Source organism: Bombus fervidus, chromosome 2 (assembly GCF_041682495.2).
Source record: "Bombus fervidus isolate BK054 chromosome 2, iyBomFerv1, whole genome shotgun sequence".
NCBI classification, from domain to species: Eukaryota; Metazoa; Arthropoda; class Insecta; order Hymenoptera; family Apidae; genus Bombus; species Bombus fervidus.
The window spans coordinates 9,635,375-9,661,675 of NC_091518.1; the positions used below are offsets into that span (position 1 = coordinate 9,635,375).

The 26,301-nt window shown below is 33.4% G+C and overlaps 3 protein-coding genes and 1 long non-coding RNA gene across 16 annotated transcripts; 2 read left to right on the forward strand and 2 right to left on the reverse strand.

Moving 5' to 3' along the window:
• Positions 1 to 2,277: 2,277 nt before the first annotated feature.
• LOC139995648 (uncharacterized) lies at positions 2,278 to 13,470 on the forward strand. 4 transcript variants are annotated; one of them, XM_072019314.1, is made up of 4 exons: positions 2,278 to 2,828; positions 5,768 to 6,119; positions 8,553 to 11,888; positions 12,016 to 12,271. In XM_072019314.1, the coding sequence occupies exons 1-4, from the start codon at positions 2,653 to 2,655 to the stop codon at positions 12,037 to 12,039; spliced, it is 3,888 nt and encodes a 1,295-aa protein (XP_071875415.1). In that variant the 5' UTR covers positions 2,278 to 2,652; the 3' UTR covers positions 12,040 to 12,271. The 4 variants fall into 4 exon arrangements, with proteins under 4 accessions (XP_071875415.1, XP_071875424.1, XP_071875404.1 ...); XM_072019323.1 differs by having other exon boundaries at positions 2,279 to 2,828; positions 8,553 to 11,831; XM_072019303.1 differs by having other exon boundaries at positions 2,280 to 2,828; positions 8,553 to 9,897; positions 9,955 to 13,470.
• Positions 2,835 to 5,761, forward strand: LOC139995773 (uncharacterized). 2 transcript variants are annotated; one of them, XR_011802058.1, is made up of 3 exons: positions 2,835 to 3,404; positions 3,492 to 4,313; positions 4,708 to 5,761. It is a non-coding gene; the product is annotated as an uncharacterized lncRNA (long non-coding RNA). The 2 variants fall into 2 exon arrangements; XR_011802057.1 differs by lacking the exon at positions 4,708 to 5,761 and having other exon boundaries at positions 2,835 to 3,392; positions 3,492 to 4,169.
• Positions 13,224 to 15,063, reverse strand: Nelf-e (negative elongation factor E). The gene is made up of 3 exons (XM_072019549.1): positions 14,754 to 15,063; positions 14,013 to 14,506; positions 13,224 to 13,926 (listed from the first exon to the last, which is right to left on the reverse strand). The coding sequence occupies exons 1-3, from the start codon at positions 14,841 to 14,843 to the stop codon at positions 13,683 to 13,685; spliced, it is 828 nt and encodes a 275-aa protein (XP_071875650.1). The 5' UTR covers positions 14,844 to 15,063; the 3' UTR covers positions 13,224 to 13,682.
• Positions 15,064 to 16,108: 1,045 nt separating this feature from the next.
• Positions 16,109 to 26,082, reverse strand: Usp47 (ubiquitin specific protease 47). Of its 9 annotated transcripts, none has more exons than XM_072019354.1 (17): positions 25,950 to 26,028; positions 24,592 to 24,646; positions 23,467 to 23,661; positions 23,117 to 23,369; positions 22,870 to 23,048; positions 22,590 to 22,764; positions 22,333 to 22,454; positions 22,071 to 22,264; positions 21,784 to 21,995; positions 21,498 to 21,718; positions 20,879 to 21,425; positions 20,410 to 20,778; positions 19,879 to 20,319; positions 19,534 to 19,790; positions 19,088 to 19,447; positions 18,834 to 18,994; positions 16,109 to 18,744 (listed from the first exon to the last, which is right to left on the reverse strand). In XM_072019354.1, the coding sequence occupies exons 3-17, from the start codon at positions 23,656 to 23,658 to the stop codon at positions 18,594 to 18,596; spliced, it is 3,834 nt and encodes a 1,277-aa protein (XP_071875455.1). In that variant the 5' UTR covers positions 23,659 to 23,661; positions 24,592 to 24,646; positions 25,950 to 26,028; the 3' UTR covers positions 16,109 to 18,593. The 9 variants fall into 9 exon arrangements, with proteins under 9 accessions (XP_071875455.1, XP_071875495.1, XP_071875471.1 ...); XM_072019394.1 differs by lacking the exon at positions 25,950 to 26,028 and adding an exon at positions 24,730 to 25,271 and having other exon boundaries at positions 21,498 to 21,712; XM_072019370.1 differs by lacking the exon at positions 25,950 to 26,028 and adding an exon at positions 25,037 to 25,270.
• Between the last annotated feature and the right edge of the window lie 219 nt (positions 26,083 to 26,301).

The window sequence follows — 26,301 nt, forward strand, 5'->3', positions numbered from 1 at the left end:
TTTTACCCATCGACGGAAACACGCGAGAGGAAGACGACGTGGCTCCATGATCGGGTGCCAAGTCATGACATAATCATCAAATTTGCACGCTCGATCATTCTGCGCGACGACTCTTATAATTACGGCACAATATTTACGATCCTCTACGTTTCTTTCATGAATCCGTCATAATATACTGCTAGCCATAAGTACATATTAAAATACCTACTTATATTTAATACAAATTTAATACTTTTCGTCTTTCCTATTTTTTAATTATTTCATTATATGATTATCATAATCTAGATTGCAGATTTGCATGCATTTATGGAAAATTTTATTATAGAAAAATGTACAGAGTGTATATAATATGGGAAGATATATAAAATTTCTAATGTAATCTTCCCAATGTAACATTCAGAAGGTGAAACAAATTTTTACTTATAATTAAGTACCATTTTTGTAGTTGCATTCAAATATGAAAAATATGAATTCGCATAAAAAGCTTTAACCTAATTATTATAATTATAACATATAATTATAATACAATATAAAATCTCAAATAAACCAAAATTTGTTAGAGTTTTCCAATAATTGTAATGAATAGGTGCCCTAACATTTATGGCTAGCAGTGTAGTTTCGATAACTCTGATTCACGCGCCATTGACATCTGGCGATCGTCGATTATTTTTCACAAAAGATTTTGGATCAGTGTTTCGTTCGATTAAACGTTTTGTTCGTCCACTTCGTCTGGTTCGATTCGTTAACTGCTCCAGATGGTTCTGTTGGATCTCGTGTTCTTTCATACTAATTGTTTTGTTTGAGTTTCATCAGGTCGGGTTGTTTAATGGATGCGATTAGTGGATGAACCCGCGTTTCAATGATTTTTAAGAAAAAACGAGAATGTGAATGGGATATTGTAAATGTAACGAGAAAGTGCTTTGTCGAATACTTTAAGGATATATTGTAAAATATTATGGGTAAAGCGCGTTTTAATAATTCTGGAAAGAAAAAGAAATGTAAGATATGCGAGTTTCTTGAGTGATTTCGTTAAAAACAGCAACGGAACCCTACGACGTAATTCGAGAAATTGTTCGACGATTCAAGAAGGCAAGAAATAGAAAAAAGGTATTAGTATCCTCTCTTTGAACGATCGGTAACTAAATTAACCTTCCATGTGATCGTTGTTTAATCCTCTATAACCAGGATTTTTTTCAGTTATTGAAAAATATATTATAGTTAATTAAGATTTTTAACTGAATGATAAATAAAGAAGACAAAGTTTAAAAAATATATGTTTGCGATTTCTAAGTTTCATAGTGTTATAGAGGATTAAGAAGCTAGTAATTTTGTTATCACCCTTTCCCACAGGAAAAATGAAACACTAAAACTAAAAAGTTAAAAGTACATACCTATAAGAATTCATTTCTAATCTTTAAAAGTTCACAATTAAATTCAAAGAGTTAATATCTTTAACAATTCCCTGGAATTTCCTTGGAATTCCCCATCTCCTAAAAAATCTATAAAAAGTAAATTTAATTAATTTACAACAAAATAAAAAAGAATTATAATATATACAGACTATAAAATAATTTTGAACACTTAAACATTATCGAGATGTGCAACCAATTCTTTATTATATCCAAACAATTAATGTCTTCAACATTTTTCTATAACTGTCCATCCCTTAAAAAGATCATTAACAAATCAGATTTAAATCAAATGGGATAAAGAAATATATATAAATCAAGAAATAATCTTAAACAGCAAAACTCAATAAGATTTTCAACCAATTCTTCGTAATGTCATTACATCACTTTTCAAATCCAAAAGGTTAAACATTTTTAACACGTTCAATGTAGTGTCGATATGTGTATGTATTTTTTTAAATATTTTTTATCAACAATCTAACATATGTTCTAGATATTCTTTAAGTAATAGCAAATAAGGAAAATCTTTCTCAAATTGTTTTCTTCACGAAAGGTAAAAATCGTAGAAATTCTTCCGCATTGAACGTGTTAATCTTCGCACTACTTTTCCTAAAATCACAATCCCTAGAGCGCCATGTAGGGGAATTGAATTCCCGCGCGCCGAAAGCTCCTTACATGGCGCATGTGCGAAAATCGTGCAATTGCCACGCCGTCAGGTGGTACGATGATACGCGCATGCAGGTGAATTCTGGTCGGCTGAATTAATAGACATTCAAGACGAAATGTTTCTATAAATAATCTTGATGCCGTGTTGCGTAGATGGACCAGAGAGGGTACAGAGTCGCCTAGAAGCCGCTGCAGTGGCGGGCTGCTCTAGGTAAACCAACTCTCCACTCTCTCTTTCTCTCTTTCTTCTATTTCGCTGTTTCTGCCCCTCTTTCTATTCTTTTCTCCGTGTAACATACGGGGTGGTGGCGGCGTCACGTAACATCGACTCACCTATAACCTCCAAGAATCTTCACCAAGAACTTAAAGCAACTACGTGAACCAACAAACTAAAACTACTTGTAAAAAAGAAAGAAAATATACTAAGAAACGCAACGTGGATTCAAACTGGAGGAGGAAAGGGCGCGATCGTGAATAGGCCAGACGCGACACTTCAAATCGGCCAGCACATCGTCATCAGGTAGGCAGAGAGGAAGAGGAGACTGGAGGTGGACAAGTGGAAGTTCAGGGGGTGGGGATGGAGCCGGAGCAACGTGGACGCACCTCACGAGCGTCGTCGACGTCGAGCCTCGGCCGCGAGGTCCGTTGTGGCTGTCAGTACTACCAGAGCGACTCGCTTCTGCCGGAACGACGTGCTCTCCACGGTAGACCGCCGTCCAGGACGATGCAGCAGCCACCTGCGGTCCGCTGCAGGTCAGTAACAAGTCAGACCAAACATTTTATTCTACCACCGACTAATAGACCGATCTTGGAATTGCGTCCAAGTATTTGAAATACAGTTTGGAGCTTGTCTATTGATAGTATTCTTATACCTCTGTATGTATAAATAATACGTGTATATTTTTGTATATGGTATACATGTACATGTATGTATAATATTGTCTACGTGTTTCTAGTTAGGTTATATCTAGCTCCACGTTTATGTATGCACGATAATAACTAAGCAACGCTTTGGAGCAAATGCTAGTAATTTGGTATCCAGGCTAGTTCATTCCTTTTCCAGCTGAGAATAAATGAATATTCCTCCCGATAGGTATCCCACACGCATAGATACCAGTCGATGTTGTATAGGTTACGCGTCTCGACTATGCTCGCGTTCCACCGCAGCTATTTAAGGTTCGCCCGGCTGGCTATACATAGAATCCTCGGTCAGCTCGGTTCCGCGTCCAAACTCCTCTCGTATCCCTCTGTCTATCTTTCCAATGATGTATGTGAATATACCTATGGGCGGAGACAGTGGATGACTGTAATGTACAGGTATATACATGTGTGCGTATATGTATATGATTGGAACTGTATGTGAATTTGAATGGTGTATATCATTGTACATTTATGTACGAATGTATATGATTGCAGGTGTTCATGATTGGAAATCTGCGTATATGTATGTGAGTATAAATAATTGTAGATGTACATGTGGGTAAATAGTATGAATGTAGATATATATTTTTGTTCATAAGTTATAAGATATCTAGTACATTGAGGATAAGAATAAATTTTGTTACAATTATGAAAGGGAGTTGACACTTGTTAACCATTTATATTACAAAACAAACTATATTATATTATAATTACCATATATCTTAAAACTTTGACACAAACTTTATCATTTTAAATATTTTCTTTAAAATTAGCGAGTGACTGATGGATGAGTATGAATATGAGAAATGTACACGTGTAGGTATAATTTGATGGATAGAGAGGGGGTTGATGACTGTCGGAAGCGAAAGGGCGCGATTCTAACCTCCAAGTTTAAACTCGATGAAAGGGATGGATGAATAGACACGACGCGATTAAGTGGGCATCGAGTCATTGTATCGCGATAATAACAGCACTGGTATCGATGATCAGTCTGTGAAAAATCGTGATAACGCTCAACCAATCAAGACAAAGATAACAAGGGATTCCGTGTCGAGGATTCTTCAAGATAACCGAGAGTAACCTGTGCTGGATGATTTTTAGATGGACTGTCGAACGTATCCACCTTTATAGAAAAAGAGGCATAAAAGAAAATAAAAATTTTAACAAATCTAATTTAAATTGCGTATGAATATATTCGTATTGTTGCTGCAAGTATAGTTGATTGAAAAAATCTGGAGCTAGATATTTTTGAAAATTTAGTATTGGAAGACTGAACGCCTTTTTATTTAAATTATAAGACATCTTGAAATTTATGAGGTATGTAAGAAACTATCAGCAATATTCAATTTAATATAAACAATTTAAAAAATTATATATAGAGTGTCACAGGGTTTAACAACCAAACTTTTTCAATATATTCCATCTTATAATCAGTTTTATCGTCTGTCATACTATACAACAATTAGTCATAGCAATTGTTAAAATTTCTTAACAAATTTTTAAATAATTTATGTTTATATAACATTTTGTGCTTGATTATGTATCGAAAAAGTTTAACTGTTAACTCTAGAGCACCTTATACACATATAATAGCTGTAAAAGTATTGTTTATTAATTGTTACAAAGTACAATTAAACTAAAATTTAATATTTGAAAATTTAAGAAAGATTTAGTAGAATTTAAGAATTAATTAATATTGTCACTGTAACAGTATTCCTGCCGCCCTCGAAGAAAATTATACCTAAATAAGGATGTGTCTTCCTTCAATATTGCCCTCCTGAATAAACCGTCTGCAAATTAACCCTGAGATCAAAACACGAATAATCTAACTCACCGCTGGAAGTCTGCGGTCTGTCCGACCAGTGGCTACTTTTTCCACTGTGACGTCGTCTTCCAGTGAAACGAGCTTGAATTGGTCAGACCTCGTTCCCTGGCGTTTGCTCAATAATAAGACTGACTCTGAAACTAACAGTATTTATACTAATGGTACAAACGTAATCACGCTCAAGATAAAATGGATAGCATTAACAGTTATTTAACGTAAATGTGTAAATTAGTTGATAAGTGTTTTTTGTATAATTACTCAAGTACTTAACGCCCAAGTTTATAAGAAAATAATTAATACAAAATAATTACTACAAAATAATAACAATATTTAAACTGATCATTAACTCCAAAGACTTAAGTTAGTACGTAACATCAAAGTTTCAAGTTGACAATCCATTTCAAAGAATTAAGTTATCAAGCATATAACATCAAAATTCATGCTGACAACTAACTACAAGAATCACTGCACAAGTTAACAAACTTTAACCTATCACAAATTGCAAATACCACTGCAAAGATCAAGAAAATGCAAGATAACAAATAAGTAAAAAGACTGTACTATGTGCAAAGATTAACAAAACTTGAATGATCAATTACCTATTATCACCAACCTAAAGGAACCATCTTAAGAGTTAACAAAGTCCAAATTGTGGATCACATCCAATAAACCAGAATAACTTCAAAAATTAACAATACCTATAATCATCATTTCAATCAAAATTAACCATTTGTACAAAAGTCATCAATTACCTCCAAAAGAGAACCGCTTTAAGAGTTAACAAAGTCCAAGCTACAGATCACATGGAAAAAGATAATTTTAAAAGTTAATAATATCCAAATTGTCAATTAACCATTTGTATATGAACTAATTTTGAGAGAAAGAAAGAAAAAGAGGAAAACATGCCGGTTAGAGCGAGAAGAAAACAAGTGACTTTTCGTAACAGCGAGCACGAGTACGAACCGATCGCGGCGCCGTCGCCATCGCCAAAGCCGGCGACGGCGCCGGTCGTGCGAATCATCGACACGGATGTGGTGCCCGTCGCTGACAGCGACGACAGCATCGACGACCGGGCAAGGCTACCGCCGGAGCTGACACGGGCAGGCGATGTCGTCCTCCCGTTGGACGGCAAGATCGAAGACACCGCGATGGAAGCTCGCGAGCTCGTGGAAACCGGCGACACCTCTGAAGAATTGGAGACCCCGCAACAACTGCAGGAGCGGCTCGAGGAACGATTTTTAAGCGCTGCTACTCCAGGCGCTGAGTCCAGGACCGATGGAGAAGTCAACACTAGTCAAGTGAGTAATTTTTTTCTGAATATATAATTTTTGCATATACTTATGTACAGTTTAATTTAATTGATAATTTTTATTTATAAATCTTTTATTTACAGTTTTGATCTATCTTTTCTTTCTTGCAGAATATTTTTGATGTATGAAGTGGGTTATTGATAAATTGGAGACATTGAGAATTTGTATTAAAGTATCGAAATAGAATATTGAATATTGAAAAGACAGAATTATTAAATATATTTTCAGTTTCATTGTCATATTTAAAAAATTTTTAGGTTCCATTAGATTAATCATAATGAATTTTCTGAAGTTAATATTACCAAGTATCCGCTATTAAATTAATTTTATTCCGTGTTTTTATTTATTAACTTGATATATTTATTTTCCTAAGATTGTACTACTAATTATTACTAAATTTATATACAGTATCTAAGAATAAGATACATCGCGTCAGCTGTAACTAAATTCTTCCAATGATACGGATGACGCACTGACAGTAGGTCACTAGAGCTGGAAGACTCAGTTTCTGAATACTTCATACCGACGAATAAAATTGAGTCAGCAGAATATGGGAATTATTTTGATATGATGAATTCATATTCTTGAAGTTACACTCTTTAATATTAAAAATATCAGCTACATAAGTATTAATATTTTTCTAATTAATATTTTTTCAAACTTCTTATGCAGTTTTACCTCGTCCATATTTGAATCTATTTAAAATAATTGTTTTCTTGCTGGAAGTATGCAGTTCCAGTCTACTTAAAACATTTACATTTAAAATTTTCCAACTTTACATTTTTCCAATAAGAATATTTCTAACATTAAATTTCCTACACATAGAATACAATAATAAAATTCAGACAAGAATTTTTCATACACCCTATATAATAATATTCAATTGTTTTTTTCTTTCATCTCCCTACCTTAGGTCAAATTACTACCTTCATCATCTCAAAGCAAACATTTCCAAGCCAAACATGAAAACAAACAATCTCCTTGGTTAGATTTACCCGGCAGTTATCCCAGCAATTCTCCCCATCCAAAACAACAAATCAGTCAACAGTAACAAAGTATGTAACAATTACCTTGTCACGATTTGGACTCTTTCTTTTTTTATACCTTTTTTTTTTTTTTTTTAAGGAAGTAATTCGATGCTCATCGATCAGGAGAAGAATTTTCCAAAACAAACACGAATTAAGGAATGTCGCGCGAACATTCATTCGTTTGTTGCCCACGAAGACCTATATTTAGCAAAACACGCGTATAAAAAGCATTGGAGCCAACGTGTCACTGTCCGATGGCCATTGTGCAATCGCGTCGCAAACGTTCCAGAAAACTCGGGCTTTTCCCATTCGTTACACAATCTTATCTTGTCTCCTCATAAATCCTCAAAAGATACTTACCGTATTTAGCACAGTGAATTGCCCTACGTTTTGTTTAGTTGTAATTATAATGTTTCTAGAAAATTTTATCACAATGATCTTTGACATTTATTTATTTGTTTTTGAGAAATATTTTTCTAGATTCTAGATTCTAGATTCTAAAGTTCAGAAGAATATCCGACTCTACATGAAAATTTTCTTCGGACAAACGCGAATTCACCATCGATGAATTCCGACGTGCATCTGGTTGATTACGCAACACTTTAGAAGCTTTGGTTAGCGAAAAAATAATAATTGATGGATAGAAATGCAAGATCTATTTCGAGACGCAGTAGTTTCCGCGCTCTTCACGAACTCAAAGCGTTTCTGACTCATTAATGTTGCGAGATGTCTTAGAAATGCAGTTTGAAAGAAAAGGAGGTGTAAATCCAGTAATAGTAATCTCTCATTGTGTCCATTTCTGCTTTGATTGTAACGACTGACTCCCGTTTTATTATTTGAGAATTTTGAAGAATATCGAAAAAATATGAAAAAAAGAAAATTATTAAGTTTATTAATTCAAAGATCATTACATTATATAAAAAAAATATTGTTATATTTGGTAAAAAAGAAAATTTTATTAATCACAAAAGTGATAAAAAATTTGTTAGATTCTATTTCTGGAACTTCACTAAGGTTTCATACAAAATAAAACACAAAAGTCTCACTATTTCTCCTTTTCTCTTATCCTTTTGTATCCTCTTTTCATTCACATCATACTATTTCTACCAAAATCTACCACCTACCTCACAAACCAATGTCCCCAATCTGTTTTCCTTCTCAAACGCTTCTCCAAACTCTAACATTACGTTCCTCAACCTGTAGAAACGGAATTCGATTGCATCAAACCTAATGAAACATCTCAACCATACCAAACATCTTGCCATCGGCAAGATAGCTCACAATAAATCTCAAGCATTTCTGCAACGTCATGTGCATTCAATCTCGATCCTCATGTGAAAGAGAATCCATTCGATCGCTTGACGAATTAAGCATACCAATCTTTTTATTTCAGGTAGACTCGTTGGCATTGGAGGAACTTCCTCTCCGTCGCGGTGCTCGCGGCTTGCCCCAACGGCTAAAAACGCAGGCTAACAAGCTACGTTCGCGTCTGAGAAACATGCAACGACCCACGTTCGCCTTCACTGAGCGACAAAAACAAGACAAGGCCAAAACGACAAGCAGCGGCCGCTCGGACAGGTCCAGATCCGATAAGAGACCCAGTCGAATGGATAGAATACGATCTTCTTTCTCAGAGAGACCTAGATTTAGCTTGCCTGATCGCCCGAGGTTATCCTTGCCAGACAAATCAAAGTTTCATTTACCCGAGCGACCGAAATTCAACTTTCCTGAAAAGGCAAAATTCCATCTACCTGAGAAAGCAAAGTTCAATATCAAGAAGCCTAACATTCGACTACCTAACGCTCTGACTCGCAAGAAATCCCCTGTTCACGAACAACGATCTACAGATTCCACGATGGGCTCCAAGAAGAACATCTTCGACTTTCCTACTTATCCGCGGATATTCGATAAAAAATCAAAGAGCAGAGGCGAATACGCGACCTCTACGCCAAAAGATTCGAGGGCACAGTCAGCAGAGAGTGCTACGTTTCCACGGACACGTAAAAGAACCGACAGATGGACTCAGAGATTTAGCAAGACCACTGCTTTTGGTGACGAGGAGCAATCGAATGGAGAATCTGCGGCAGAAAGGGCTCAACCTTGGCGACACCCTTCCATAGAGATGCCTAGATTGTCTATGAGTGAAGAAGGAGCAGTCACGATACCCTGGGAAGAGAAACACAGGGAGGAAGAGTTTCAATATATGGATTATGAACAGGAATCCCCAGAAATTTCTGATCGTCAGCCGCATCCAAGGTCAGAAACTTCCAGGACAGAAGAAGAATCGTATAACAGAGATAGACCAGAGTCAGATCTGATATTGTATCCAACTGAAAAGGAAATATATCAACGTGATGCTAGAGAAGAAGATGTAGAAGAAGATCAAGAAGAATGGAGACCAGAGGAACAGATATCTAAAAAGCAATTCAGACCTATTCCAAGATCCAGGTCCTTAGAAGAGGTTCTTCGAGCCAGGCAAGAGGGTTATGAAGGATCTTTTGCAATGATGGATCCAAGAAGATATGGAGTACACAAGACACCATCCGAAGAAGAAGAATACGAAGAAGACATGGATGAAGACGAGGAACCTGAACCATCATCCGCTCAATCGGATAGAGAACAACAACATTCGAGTACCAGCTCCTGTGATCGACGTCGACATGGGGTTATTGAAGAAATTGATTCCGACGAGTTCTTCCTACGAGAACGTGGACTCAGTCAGGATGACATGACTCTTGGTAAATATTTAAATAGTGAAATCAGAGATGTTTTGAGAACAGAAGGAAATGTTTTAGCCAATGACGACATGGCACCGATTCCTCCCATGAGAAAGAAGTCAATAAGAAAGCAAAAAGAAGGTTCTGTGGAATCGTATGATGTAATGCCACCAGTCAGGCCAAAAAGGGAACCAAACAAGGTTCTTCGGAGTGAATCTACGGAAGAACAGTTCCGTGATCAAACCAGTAGCGACTCCAGACACAGAATAGTCTACCAGACAGAAGGAGAACCTGCGAAGCTTCCAATTGAACCGTTGGACGACATTGTAGTAGTGAAGCCTATGCGCAGAAAATCGAAATCCTTACAACGCAGTCAATCACAACTTACTGTGGATACTCCTCATCCACCATCACCAACGCCAGTGGCACCAACTCGGCGGAAACGATTACGTAAGGAACTTGAGCGTAGAAATGACGAAATAGAACCTATTTGCAATGGACACACCGATTGGACCAGTGATTCTGCCCCTGAGAAACCTCTTCCATTGCCACCTACAATGACCACAGAACAATTAGAGAAACAAGAAGTATACACAGCTGAAGAAATCATGACAACGAGTGAAGAGAACATTCAGAAGCTTGGAACGAGACTTCAAGGAGAAAAATATGTGGAGCCAGCACCTATACCACCAAAAAGAAGATCTAGGTCTAGAGGAACTTCTGTAGCACTTGATGAAGATAGGACATCTCATGGTGCAGAGTCATTGCCAGAAGCTGGTTATGTGGAGGAGGATATTCCACGAGATGACCTTGATCTAGGAAGAGAATTAATAGGTTATGCCATTATAGAAAAACGAGAGAAGCCACCTAGACCTCCTCCTCCGAGGAGAAAGAGGGACAAATTTGCTACTACTCCCAGATCTGTTCCTCCTAAACGTCCCCAAAGAGCGTACAGTACTCTTGGCCCAGCTAAATCTAAGGAAACTAATATATTAACTGACGATACTTATGACATGACCCTGCAAGAAACTGAGTCTACTCCTTACATAGAAATTGACTCCGATGAAGGAGAACACAAAAACCTTCGTAGCAGTGAAGTTTTGAGTAAAATGCAGGGACGACCACTGCCAGCTCCACCTAGACCACCAAGATCTAGAAAAGATAGATCTATAGAAAGATCCACTCGTGAGATACAACAGGAAATTGCTATGGAAACGACCACTGCCACGCAGACAGATCCCTTACCTGATGACATGGTGATAGAGGAAGAAATAACACAGGCGAAGCTACTTGTAGCACCATCTAGCTCAGGCTCCCAGATTATGGTATCCACAGAGAGAATACCCAGTCCATCAAGTATGAGCACACCACCTGTTCCTCCTTTACCAATGTCTCAAAGACTACGCAAGGATGAACAACCAGAATCTTCATACGATACTGTCTCATTAAAATCCCCATCTCCAACTAGAGAAATGGAAGCTTTTGAAGATAAACACTTATCCGCGCCACATCTAGGTGAACCGATTCATAGTGACGAAGACACGCATTTAAAGTCCATTAGATCCGCCCTGTTTTCAGATGAACCTGTGAGGATCAGCAATCTAGAAGTTACTGACCTAAGAGTGGATCGTCTGAGCGTTTCTCAAATTGAAGCTGGTAAAATCGTTGCATCTGAAGTGGATGCATTGGTCGTTACTGCGTCTGAGTTGAAGAACGTAGGTGGCAGCATGGAGGAGAGTCTGTCTCCTTCTATTATTAGGGAGTTGATGGCTATAAGAAGCCATTTAGAGACTGTGGCTGCATCCAGGATTCAGAGTCAGAAGGAAGAGAGCAAAACGATTGAGGTGAAGACAGACATTCCCGTTGCACAGAGGCGGAGCGTCGAAAGAAAGCCTGAAGAAGAGTCAGTTTGTCGAGATGCAGAGGAAGAGAAACCAAAGAGCGAGGATCAAAAGGTTGTTAGAAAAAAAGTAAAGGATACATCAAGCACACATACACTATCGGTCGCGCAGGTAGAGGACAAAGAGTCGACACACACTCTAGCAATTTCGCAAGTAGTACCGAGTGACAAAGATACTCCTAGCACACAAACATTACTAGTTGGTCAGGGTACTGAAGATAAGTCCTTACGAATTCTAGATACAGAAACCCCTCTTTCATTGAGCCCGGATACTATTAAGGAGTTCAACATGGAAGAATCCCGCGCGTCCCTTCCCCCATCCGTAACGACCGCCATGGAAGAGAGCACGGAGCCCAGGGTGTCTCTGGATCTCTTGTCCGAAACTAGCAACGAACCAATGGATCCCACCTTCGACTCTAAACCTTCAGAGTCACAAGAATTTTTGACGTCACAGGAAAAGGACAAAGAGATTTCGCCAGAAATCAGCGAATGGAAGACACGAAAGTCAAGGTCCAGGTCGCCATCTCCAATAGGTATCCCTAGAACACGACAGACTGCTTCTCCAGTTAGATCACTACCACCTGCCATCTCTGTGACTCCGGACACACCAGACAGTATCGTGAGTCACGGCATTACCAACGAGATGCAGCCGCAACGTGCTGTAATTTCTTACACTTCATACACAGATCAGTCGGACAGAGAGAGTCAAAGAGAATTGTCCCAATCGCCAATTCCTCCCTTTCCTATAGGAGGCACTCATCTCATAGCGTTTCCAACTTCACAAGTTCCGTCACAATTTTTATCCCTGACTAGTCCTAGTCTTGACACAGAACCGAGTATTGCAGACAGTACCAGGCAATTGGTCAGAGTTCTTCGATTAGCTGGTTTAAAAGTTATGAGACATTTTGTGGGATATATGTCGTCTATGGTGGGAGAGGAGTCGAGGGAGAAGATCAGAGAAGTGGAACTAACGCTGTGTGCATTGTTGCTTCTGGTTGCTGGCTTATTGATATTCTTCTTCAGCAATCCTCGAACAGTTACACATCATCATCATTGGGACTATTTTAACCCACCAAAATAATGAGGTATAGATGGTGTAAGAAGACTATCTACGAATAAAATCTATGCTATTATGTTTGTTTCAATTGTCCGTTGCAAAGTGATTTTATATACGCATAATGGGCATTCTATTTTTACGATCGATAAGAAATAAGAGAGTAGACCTAATACTTGCAGTAGAGTAATAAGTACACGTATTTAAAGACAATGAAGATTTGGTCATGCAACTAAGTAGTTAGGTTTGTACTCTATAGTTAATTGTTGAACGCTTGTTATGTGTTGAACAAATATGTATGAGTTACAGCCAATTGATTGACTGACCAACTTTTCCCAGGCGAATATTCATTGTGTTAAATGATACATGTGAAAGAAATAACACCTACCATAATTTGCTACGAAAATACTTGTATTTAATTTCTTAAGTAATGAATATGTATAAATACAATGTATATACATACATATATATCATGTATGTGTATATGTATAATTCAATTACAGATACCTATTACCAAAAACAAATTTTACAACGACTATTTTTTTATCGACATAGAGACTTTGTAGAAAGAGATCAAATACAAAATATCATTTAAAACTCAGCGATCGTCAAAGTATAATACGTGAAAGAAAATAAGACAGTTTTTTATGTCTTGTTTAACCATTTGACTAGAAACGAATATACAATATCAGCATCGCATCATAACAGTTAAGATGCACGATTTGAAGAAAATATTTTTTGATACCTTACAAACATTAGAGGCTATGTACAATTTTATTTTAAAGTAAGATTCCATATACTGTAACAACAATAGACTCTAAGGAAACATAGAAAAATTAAAAAATATTGCGTTCACACAAAAAGATCTTCCTCGTACACTATTAAATCTCTCCTATCTTTGTGTGCACTTTTCTGTGAATAATTCGCCGCAATAGGCGACCACATGGAACTAGACGTAGCATCAGTCATAGCTTCTATTATGGGTTGTCTTCGTGCCAGTGATACTTTCAACTGAATAGAAGACACCATACTGCCGTCCATTTCGCTAATTGCTCTTTCGGCAGCTTCCGTTTTATCAAACGTTACAAATCCACGGCTAAAAAGTAAATAAAATAAATAATATAAATAATACAAATTTAAACTTCCAAATAGGATAAAATATCTGGAATTAATAGTAATTACTTTTTTTCTGTTTCCATCGAGATATTTATAATATTTCCAAATGTTTGAAAATGCTTTTTTAAAAAATCTTCTGATATCTTGTAACCACATACAAATATTGTATTTCCAGCTCGTGGCTTCATTTCTTGCTTAGATGGTGATTGAATATCTCTACTAGTACGATCCTCTGGGTCTTGAGCACTTACAAAACTATCGTACAAATCTTTAACTCTTGGCCTTACTGTTTCTGTTTCTTCTTCCTCCATTTGTGTGGCTGAGAATGGTTGATATGAGCTTACCGTCTTTTCTGTACTGTTTAATTTTCTTACTAAACCACGTGGTCTTTTAAAAGATTGTTCTGGCCGTTTAGGAGTTTTTGGAGCAGTAATTACTCCAGATTTTATCAATTTCTTGGCAACTTCCCTGGCATCCCTAGCTTCTGTTGGCCGCTTTGGAGTTTGTGGTATTCGTTCAGCTTCTTGCTTTGGTGCTTTCAAATCTTGCAATGCCTTTTTCTATAAAAGTATTAAAATAAAATACATAAAAATTACACAGAAAATAACAAAAACTAAAAACATAATCTGTAAACATATCAATAACTTCCTATCGTAAAATAAAATTTACTAGAGATTTAAAATAAGAAATAAAGTAATTTAAATACGATTTATTCTAATCATGCAAATACATAACAAATAATTAATTCGTAGTATTAAAAATTAAAATATTTATTACAATATTAAAATGTGTAAACATAACCTATACCTTTCTTTTAAGCTTATTATATTTCGCCTGCAACATCAATTCTTCTTCTGTTAAATTAGAAGGAAAGTGTAAGTATACCATATTTTGCATGTAATAGAAACAAGTATAAATTTCTGTTTATTCGCACAAAAATTTTAAGGAAACATTCAAAGTCAAGGTTTACGTTTCACTTCACTGTTTAATGTTTTTAGAGGTTATGACTACATACATATGTTGGCAAGCTTGAAAATGAAAATGAGTGGAAAATTTCTTTAGATTCATATATCATAGATTTATCTTCATCTCATTTATAATAATATTATACCAAATAATACAATAAAATAAACAATATATATTTTCTAGAAATATTTTTTGCTCAATTGTAAAAAATTGGATAATTTTTAGGTTATGTTGGAATATAAATAATATTTCTTTAATCAATCAGAATTAAATAATAGCTTATAAAATTGCTAATAAAGTTACAAAACAAGATCTTTATTTAACCACTTTATAGAAGAGAATTTTTTTCATTAAGAAAAGGAAGGAAGATATGAATTTGCGATTTTATCATCAAAATGATTGATTCATCTCTTCTATAAAGTATTATATATATAGTTAGATGTTACATAAAATAAACAAAGCTTAAATCGAAGAAAATAGATTCAACGTACTATTTATTTAATCCATTTCAAACGATTCACGCAAAGAAAGCAATTAAATATGAATGAACGTAACAATCGGCTGAGATAAAGAGGAAACATCGGTAAAATTCAAAAAACAAAATTCAGTCACTTCGGTATTCAATTATTAATAATTATAAATAATAATTTGATTTCGTAATCATAGTGTATGATACAAAGAACAATATTCGAATTGTCGATGATGAAAAGAATTCGATAGAAACTACAATCGTAACTTGTAAAGTCCGCGCGCTACAATTATCGAGCGTTGAATTTATCCGCAAAAAGGATATAATATGATTCTTCAACGTCGTTTGCATACTCCTCCACTAACATAAATATACGTAAATACCTTAAATGTTTCAAACGATTACCAAAAAGACAGCGAAATATTTACGTCCAATTTAAATATTTAAAAAGATACTTAAGATAGTAGTAGGTACACACAAATATCGCGAAAAATTAGCGAAATATTAAATATAGTCTTATCTTACAATAACAGAGAGACATTTCTTTTTATTCGCGAAGAAAGTTTGAAAAGTATTAATTTAATAACACTCGAACCATCTAAACGAAAAAAAAGAATTTCAAATTCATTAAATGAATCTTACAGTCTTACAAACGATTCGTTAAATTGGTACAAATAAATATGAAAATATCAGTTTAAGGATTGCAGAGAATGTTCATTTTCAAAAATTTCTCAGCAATTTTATAAATTTCCAAATTTATTATTCGCACATACCCACTATTATGCACAAGGGACACTGTTCCAATATTTGGTAATTACAAAAACAATCATTAAACAATATTAAAGCCTAGTTCATTAAATTACAAATAATTATAGGTGCGAGATAATATAAAAGTAGAGTATATTAAGTAGTAATGACAAACATGTAATCAATTATTAAACAAGAAACTATAAAGCTATATGAAAGATAATTTTTTAAGTTTAGGTTTTTTAATTAATTTCCATTTTCAACTTTCCCAATTTCCTATTGTTTAAAATTTGTCTACATGATATGATAGGAAAGAAATAATATTTATTATTTCTTCCTTTCTTGTACATATCGATATATACAATTGCTTCATTACTAAAATTTTAAATGTTTATAATAAAATGATAAATTGTCTTAAATTTAATAAATTGAAATACAATTAATAAGAATTAGATAAATTCTTCAATTATTATAATGATATCCATCAACAAGATTTTCATGGCATTGAACTTACAACTTTTTTTATTTGTGTTTTCCTTACTCTATAAACATCTAGATTGTCATGTTTATAACAAGTTATCATATAATCATACACGAACGATTTGAACTAGGCTTTTATGTAACAAATATATCATAAATATAAATTACAGCTATACGTTGAAAATTGTGAGAGCATTGTAAAATTGTCATACAACAATCAATATCAGTATATCTCAAAGGTAATACATATTTATACTATATAAATTTCTCCTTTTTTTTTAATTTATAGAATTTTCAGTATCTATCGATTGTTGATTAATTAATTCAATGCACTCACCTCGTATGGTGAAACAATTGCAAAGAAATAATATAGATAAGTCTTAGACAGTCTATCAAAACGTTCTAATAGTGACAGGGAGTAACAACAACTTTGTATTTAACCCTTTCAGCACCAAAAATTTTCTAATAGTGTGGAATTAGCAAAAAAATGCCAAGTTGAATTGGTGATAAATGCAAAAAGGATGATGTGCTATGTATATGCATTGCATTATCATACATTTTAATACAAAACATATTTTTTATATGTATATATTTATATATATATATTTATATATTTCTGTTTATGTATGGTGATATTGATATGAAGAAAGATATCAATATTTGATTCATAAGTTTTATTATTTACAAGCATTGGTCTACAAAATGTAAATTTGGTGAACTTCCTTCCAAGAGAAAATCTTTTATTTTCATTATATTGAAAACTCGATTCGTAGGAAATAGCAGCAATTGCCAAAAAATGGCTAAATGTTCTTTTTTGGTTTTTTTCTAGTGGTACAAATTTCCATGTACCAATAACGTGTAATAAATGATAAACATACGTAATTAAATAAATTAAAATAGACTGTATAGGATAACATGCCTGGCCAAAATTGATCTCTATGTTCATATTGATAAATCTTTTTTTAACTTGATAATAATAGCGTCAAATCTATGTGTAAATAATAAGTATTATGTAAGTATGTAAGTATGTAAGTTAAGTATTATGTAAAATTGTATTACCAATTATCAATAAATCTCATAGAACGTATTTGATTCATTCAAAACAATAGCATACATAATGTTGTTTCGAAGTAGTAATTTCTAACGAAATCCAAGCGCTACTACTACCAAATTAAATGATTGAACTCAGGACTTATGATATTATTATATTATAAGAATGCGATTTAACCTATACTGGCATTAAAAGGGTTAATTATTGTTGTGTCAGATAAATGTTTTTTTCTCTTTTTTTTATCAACAAATGAATATACTCTGTGCTGCATTTCGACATTAAAAATTTTTAACATCTTTAAACAAGACGATTAGCTAAAACGTTTTGATACAGATATGTGAAGATATCAAAATTCTTAGGATTAAGAAATATATCAAGGAATTTGTGAAAATAATGTAGCTGCAGGAACTCCAATTATATGTACGTCAGTTACACACACACGTATTGTAAGAAGTTCATAGTGTAAATTCGGATTATCACCAAGCAATTCAATCCCCTCCCCTTCTTTCTTTCTTATAATTCACTCTTAGTCAGCACTTGCATTATTTTCATCAGTATTTGTGCTCTTGAATGAGATTCTATAACTCAGTAATCCGTACGTTATTGGAAGTTTCATTATCCTTATGATCTCGAAACATATTAAAACAAAACGAGATAATCGAGGTCTGAAATCCCTTGGTAACGCGCAGTGTTTCACAAAGTTGCAGAATTTTACGAATCCGATCGATTCCAAGAGCCAAAAGGCTTTAGAGATGCGGAAGCTTTGAAATATTGAAGACTTACTGAAGCACAGAATATTTTGTAATTGTTGAGTACTTAATTCCACAAATACCTGACACGATTTAATCACTTTGTACGCAAACGTTTCATGCTCCCACACATGCCTATTTAACAATTGTTTTTCAATGTTATTAGACGTATGTTCAATGGAGGATCATTCACCATCCAAATATATTCTAAGCGCTTTCTCTTTACGCGCATTACAACGTGACGCAGAAGAAAGTGGTAAAGAAGGTGATACTTCTCGAATTGCGATTTCATCGTACTCTTCTTGAGTTAATGGATGTGAAGTTTCCCTGCTATCTCTGTTAGACATAAATTTTAAGAATGAACTATTCTGACATCTCATTGTAATCTTTCAGTGTATACCAGTATATAATTATTTCATACATACCTATATAAGAACACAGCACCATCTTCAACATTAAATTCAACAAGAGTTGTTAATCCAATCCAGTCTTCCTCATTCTCAATTCGTACAATAGGCATATGTACTGAACCTTTCCCTCTTATTATATTTATATGTTCTTCAGGTATATCCGATATTAAAGATAACTAAATCAAAATTCAATATGGTCATTTTATTGAATTCAATTACCAATTAGTTTTTTGTAACTAGGAAATGTACAAGATATCCAGTTCACTTACTTTTTTCATCATTTCTTTCAAGGTCGTTTCATCTAATACGATTTCTTGTGGTGGACCAACATGAAATTTTATAGGATACCAACGTCGGACAAAAACAATGACTTGATTGCTATTGGTAACTGGATCTTTATCAGGTAACTCTTGTACAATCATTTCAAATTGAGAATAATATTGGAAATCTTTAAACTTTTGATGATCTAAAAGTACTTTTGAAGGTAATACAAAACACTTTTCCCTTAATCGACATCTTTCGTATGGTATTTCTATATTATATCTTCTTTTCATTTCTACAAGAATCTCTTTTTTCGCCTGCCCAACAGTCATGTCTTCTGAGACTATCCATTCGAACAAAAATTTGCTCTGTAAAAAGTGTCGAAAAGAAACGTCATTTATAGTAAAAAATAAAGAATTTTTATAAAAGATCTTAATAATTTGCGTATTTGTACCTTAGCCGAATCAAGGAAAAACTGATGTAATTTTACTGTAAATTCACCATTACGTAAAGCCCGTCCTATTTCTATCCAAAGTTTCTCCCCATCTTCATAAGAAACAAGTTGACTAAGTAAACAGCTACATTCTGATTCACCACATTCATCAAAATAACGACAAATTTTAAAATATTCTGCAGGTACACCAACGTACGGCTCTAAGTTTTTCTTCAAAGTATTGAATATCATTCTTTTATCCACTAATACTTTCAAAACTGTGATCAAAATAATCATCATTAAATATCTTCCCTATATATTTCCCTATATTTCAAATATTTTATGAAACAAGTTTAAGATACATACATTTCTCATTATGATTTGTATATGGTGTGGCCTTGAAATAATATTCTGAATCATCGATGATATTATCCCAGTTTTCAAGTCCAACTTGATTTAACATTTTAATGGCGCGATTACTTGTACTCGATGGAAGATAAGGTAATTGAAAGTCTTCATCTCCTGGAGCATCTCCAACTAAAGTTTTGTCACTATCACTGAGACTACTATCTTCGCTATTACTTTGTTCAGGAGTATGCCATTCCTCACCCTCTACCAATTGTGGGCTTGCATTTCTTACTGAAGTATCTTCAACAAGCTTTCCACTTTTTGAAGTCTCGTTGCATTTTGTACTAGCATCTCGATGCGATTCAGCAACGCTTACTTTGGATGGACTATCAGTCACAGGTTTTTCTTTGTCTTTATTCACTTCGTCTAACATTGGAATATTTAATTCTTCCAATATTTCTGCATTCAACAAAATATGATATTATTATTTAACTATAATTTTAGGAAATATTATGTCAGTTTCATAAGTAAATATAATAATCGTCTTACCTTTACTTGAATTAGGAGGTAACTTTATACGTAGTGTTATAATGTTTTCTAACTGCTCAGCAATACCACATATTGTTGTTTCAAAGTAAGATTTGTTACACTCGGCATCGGCATTCGTACATACAAAGACTTTAATTAAATTACAAAAGTCTGCAACTGCTAATATAGCATCGTCATTTTGTACGAGTATAGCATCTGTTCCATGTTTTCGTAAAACTATTTTCATGTCGCCCGGATCCATATTAATAAATTTTCCTACCACCTGCTTATATTCTCTCACTGTTTGTGTAAATAAACCTCGTACATTTAATGGTCCTTCAATAAGCTTCTTTCTAGATACGTCGACGACGTACACTTTAGTTACAATACCTATCAAATAACAGAAAAACATTAGTTTTCTTTCTACTAAATATATATATATATATATATATATATATATATATATACATATGCGTAAATAAATACATACCACCTCGTAGGTGTGGCTCAAATTTTTGATCTTTGTCACGTATTTCTAATAATAAACTATACCGATTCACTCGATTACCCCAAATACTTGCGAACGTTTCATTTTCTCTACCTTCGTAACTAGCCACGATTAACTCATTATTGTGATCATAAACAACTAAACGACATTGATTTAAGCTCACCATTCCTTCCAAGCAAAAATTCTTATAAACAATCTTTGTCGTTTGAGCCCATGTAACATTAGGCGAAAAGGAAAGTCTAAAATTCAGTTTCTTATCTTCTGTAGGATGTTGACAATATACTTTCACCTTAGGTGTTGCAAGATCTTTTTCGCGACTCTCCCTGTCGTTATCTTCATTTTCTTTCATCTTTTTCAACAATTCCTGTATATGTTTTGGAAAATCTTGCATTTGTATGGGCAAAGCATTGCGAGCAGAATCAATTTGTCTATACATGAGCATGTACGCATTAGTACTACTATAAGCTCCAGTAAAATATGACCTGGTTGAACCACCACCATACGTTTTCTGAATATCGTCATGAGTTATCTGTAATATAATCACACATTTTAATACTCCCTTTTAAAAGTATTACAATATAAAATAAACATTTGCAAATACCTGTGTTACGCTTTGATCATTGAAACAAAACCATTCGTTTGTTCTAAAATCTTTTATATAAGCATAATAATGACCACCACTAGCACTACCGCTATGAATCATAATTGAGAACAATTCATAATTGTAAGGTCCTTTTGCTGTATTACTGCTACGATTTTTTTCATTTTCATGATTATGCACAGCACAATTTGACGTTGAAGGTCCATTACTCATATCTATACCTAAAAATAAACTACTTGAATAGGTATTAATTATGGAATGCACATAATTTATGGAATCAATATACCTTCATCATCATCTTGGTCATGATTTGTTGAATGATTACTATTAGGAAGACTGTTTTCACAGGGAGGACAATCATCATCTAATGTGCCGCTATCTGTTATAGAGTTATCGTCGCATTTCACTAAACTAATATTTTCATCAGAACTAGGAGATTCTTGATTTGGCATAGAAGCAATAAAAGAATTTAAATTTAATGTATCTGGAAAAGTAACCCTAAAATTAAAAGTTTAGTATGAAAGTATAAGACTGATAAAAAATGATTAACGAGGACAATTTATATGCACTCACTTATCATTAAGTTTTATTCTATGAAAGGTTTTGAAATCAAAATCGAATCGTTTAAGATGAAGTGTCAGAAGGTACGGAAATTTTGTGAATTTTAATCCTTTATGAGCATCACATTTTTTATTACATTTTTCGCAATGATACTGATTGCTTCCTTCCAAAATTTCATGCTGAACAAATGCTCTTAAAGCTTCTTCCTATTACAAAAATAAATTTTTATACAAATTTAATTCATATATTAGAATATAACATTATATATACTTACCACACTTGTGTATGCAACATTACTACCAAAAGGTCTTACTGGTAATGGTATATCAAGAAAAGTGTCTTCTCTAGATTTTTCAGTACCACACTCAAGACATTTAACATAATCAATCATCTTTCCTAACAATATAAAAATCAAATTAGAAACTCATTTCCGATATATCTAGATGTTTCAAATATATATATATATATATATTCTATAGTCAGATATATATACCATATTTTCATATATATACCATTTGGATAAATATATACCTTCATAAAGTCTGTTTATTAAATCAGCTTGTTCCGTATTTTTAAATTTTTGTTCTAAAGCATCAAACATAACTCTACATAGTTCTTGAATATCATGTTGTTGCCAAGCTTCTGTAGAATCCCAACCAAAACTTTTTGTTAGTGCTGTAGTTTCCACTGCTGATTTCGTTGATGTCTATAAACGTGGATATTTATTAAATATTTTGCAACAACCATACATTTATTACATACATATTACATATACATTAATCTTGTAAATATCTGTAGATAATATTAATACCTGTAAATTTAAAAATAATTTCTGTAGTTGATATGGAATACTATTAGCTTCATCTTTTTCTGATCCTTCTACATATTCCCAATTATACAATGCATTCCGAAACTCAGGAGTCATATATAACGCTTGTAATAGACTATTTAAGTAACATGTCATTGCTTGATTGACTAAACCGACATAGCCTTTAAAAAATAAACAATTAATGATAATACACATCTTATTACAAAAATATAAAATAAATATTACATACTTGTTTCAGACTTAATAAGACTTTTGAAATCAACATTATTATCTTCACCCCACACTGACGAATGATTAGGAGATGGTGGTGGAGGATTATATGCATTATATGCAGTCTGTTGGCGAAATTGTTTCTGCATCAAAACATCTGCTGGATCCATAACTACAAGTGTGTGCTTATGCTCAGTTGATGATTCCCGATCAAAAGAAAAATCCACACCAATTTCTGACATTGTTTTATCTTTCTTTTCTGATAAATCGATCTAATAGCAATAAAACAACTTTAACTTCTACATGAACAAAACATTAAACCATTGATAAACGACTAACAATAAAACAAAAAGAGATACAATTACTAACCAATTTTCCACCTGATACTAAATACAACTTAAAACTGTCTGGTTGTATTTGACACTGCTCTCCAATATAAACATAAAGATCCTCACCACGGGTAGATTCATGAAGCAGAAGTCTGTCAGTAGTAAAGATTTTATTTTTAACTCCGGGTAGATTGCACTGAATGAAACATATTTGACCAGCTCTACAAACCATGGTCTGTAATAAAAAATTAGATACAACATACAATATTTGAATGAAATTTCTGTCTAAAAATAATATATATTAGATATCAAAGAAGACACAATATAATACCTTATATAGATTTTAAAAAAAATTATGTAATTTAATATCATTTTAGCTTACACAACATTAGCATTAGTATTTGTTTCTTAGAAAAGAAACAAATTACTTTTAAACAAATTATACATTAATTGAAATACTTCAATATGAGTAGCATAAAAATATTAAAATTCCAATAAATAAATTATACTTTACTTATATCATTTTTAATATATATTAAGATTATTAATCAACAAAAAGACTAAATAAGTATTACCCTAAATGTATGTAAAATAAAGGAATAGTCGCTTTTAATTAACAAATATGATATTTAGAGATAATGTTACAAATGGATCAGTAATTTTCAGACAAATAAAATTGGCATTATGCCATACTAAAGGTAGAAAATGAGCGAGATCTACGCAACACAGTAAGATACTACTCTGCACAGTATGACACAGTAAGGAAAGCCTATAGAGCCTCCAGTTATATTTAGAATGTCTAAACGAAGACTTGGAAAATGGCTCTCTTCTCCGACATCAGAATTCTCCCCTCTTTCCCTCTTTCTTCCTCACTCTATTGCCACTTCCCTATTCTACACTTTTCTTTTTGTACAACTGCCAAATAAATGAAAGTGAGTTATATTAAGTTTAAAAAAAAACTAGACAATTTCCTAATAGAAAATTAAAAAAACAAAAATTATTTTTTACTACAACTACAAATGATAGTTTATGAACATAATGTGGTATAATAATTTTTTGTTAGTGTAATAAAATATAAAGAATAGTCTACAATTACAATGAATACAAGTCATTCTTGATATTTATAATATCTCTCAGCAGAGTTACATTCACTTTTAATACTTACTGGCAATATATATACGTAAGAGTCCAGTCCACGTATACTTCTTTATTGTTTCAATCTAAAAGATTTCAGAACAATATAAAATTACAATTAACATTCCATCGAACTCAACATTTCAAAAAAAAAGTTTTAAAAACTAACATTTTAAACTTGAGATATGTATATATACAGATATATATCGTATTAAATTACATTTCACCAATAACTTCTTATTGTTACAGTCGCTGAAAGTAGCAATAAAAGTCACTTCTTCTTACATTTTTTGTAAACACAAACAAGACGACCATTCTTTTCTTTTATTCAAACCAACAAAACTAATGTTTTCTTTAATGAGGAATACGTAATCGAAATTTAATGTCCTAATCCTTAGCTAATCTCATACGAATAATGTGTTAAAACGTCGTCGTGTAACAGTACTTCATTTTCTCTTAATAAAAACAACACATACTGTAAACAAGTCACAATACGAAGAATCCACGAAACGCCAAGCACAGATAATATTTTTCACACTTTTACCGGTGTGCTGTGTTGTGGGGCCAATTAGACGAGAAGAGGACTGTGTTAGCGCGGTTGAAACGAAATGTTTATGCGATGAAAAAGCGATTGGCTAGACGAACGAAAATCGGCTGCGTAATAACTCAGGAGATCGGAATGCGCTCTCGTGCCAGTGAAACCGAGTTAAAACCCTCGGAGCCCGGACCTTCTGAAAACGCCGGAGACGGATCAAAAATGATCCAGTGTATGCATCACTAAATTTTCTTATTCTTTGTCATTATTTTTGAAAAATATTTTTTTGCATCAGCTCAAATATGACTTAGTACATACATATGTAAATTTTGTTAGTGATATTATTAAAAAAAAAAAAAAAAAATAGGTTTTTAACATAGGCTCGAATGTGACCCGGTATATATATATATGTAAATTTTGTTATCTTTTCGTCATCATTTTCAATAAGATAGGTTTTTAACATCGGGTCAAAATAACCCATCTTTAAGGGTTAAAACAAAAGTACAAACGTTTTCATCACACGACGAACGAAACTATTGCCTGTCGATACGTATGACTGTTGGATTATATTAGTTAGCCTAAAAAGAAATGGGAACATTCAATTGATGCGACGTCAGTTTGTTAACTAACCCGACACTAATAAGAATAAACGTAATAAAAATCTTATGAAATGGTTTGCCAAATACTCTGTTCTTGTTTCATCTCAACTTTTTAAAATGACTTACTCTTGAATGACTCTCGCATTTCACATTCGTTAATCATTTTTAGGTTCTTTTATCATATGGATGAATAAACGATGTAGTTTTCTTGTATGTCGATAGAGAAATTTTTCGGTGTAATACTTGAACTCTTACCGAAATCACTAAGAGACATGTGCGACGTTCACTTTACGCCATATTTTCTACACAACACAAGTTTAGTGCTGCCATGTAATAATGCTATTATACCAGTCGAAAGCATTTAAGCATAGAAAAGATGTAATGCAGATAAACGATTTGATGTATTTTTATAGAACTTTGTTTGAGGAGTCTGTGGCCGTCTTTGATATTTTTATGTTACTTTTAATACCACTAATAGTGGTGTACAATTATTTATGAAAGTATATTCAAACATTTAGAAACCTCTTATAAATTTAATATGTATTATATGTGTTATACGAATTAGTTTTAAATTTCATTAGCACTGTAGCGAAACTCGAGAATAATG

Bases quoted from the DNA above. Each gene is read 5' to 3' on its own strand.
- Usp47 (XM_072019362.1), bottom strand. From the start codon at position 23,658: ATGGTTTGTAGAGCTGGTCAAATATGTTTCATTCAGTGCAATCTACCC. The intron at 22,265-22,332 runs GTAAGTATATAT...TTTTTGTAATAG, and splicing joins ATGTTGCATACACAAGTGTG to GAAGAAGCTTTAAGAGCATT. The intron at 19,448-19,533 runs GTACAAATACGC...CACTTTTTACAG, and splicing joins TTTTCCTTGATTCGGCTAAG to AGCAAATTTTTGTTCGAATG.
- Nelf-e (XM_072019549.1), bottom strand. From the start codon at position 14,843: ATGCAAAATATGGTATACTTACACTTTCCTTCTAATTTAACAGAAGAA. The intron at 14,507-14,753 runs GTATAGGTTATG...ATACTTTTATAG, and splicing joins ATAATAAGCTTAAAAGAAAG to AAAAAGGCATTGCAAGATTT. The intron at 13,927-14,012 runs GTAATTACTATT...TTTACTTTTTAG, and splicing joins TCGATGGAAACAGAAAAAAA to CCGTGGATTTGTAACGTTTG.
- LOC139995648 (XM_072019294.1), top strand. From the start codon at position 2,653: ATGGAGCCGGAGCAACGTGGACGCACCTCACGAGCGTCGTCGACGTCG. The intron at 2,829-5,767 runs GTCAGTAACAAG...TTTTCGTAACAG, and splicing joins CCACCTGCGGTCCGCTGCAG to CGAGCACGAGTACGAACCGA. The intron at 6,120-8,552 runs GTGAGTAATTTT...TTTTTATTTCAG, and splicing joins GAGAAGTCAACACTAGTCAA to GTAGACTCGTTGGCATTGGA.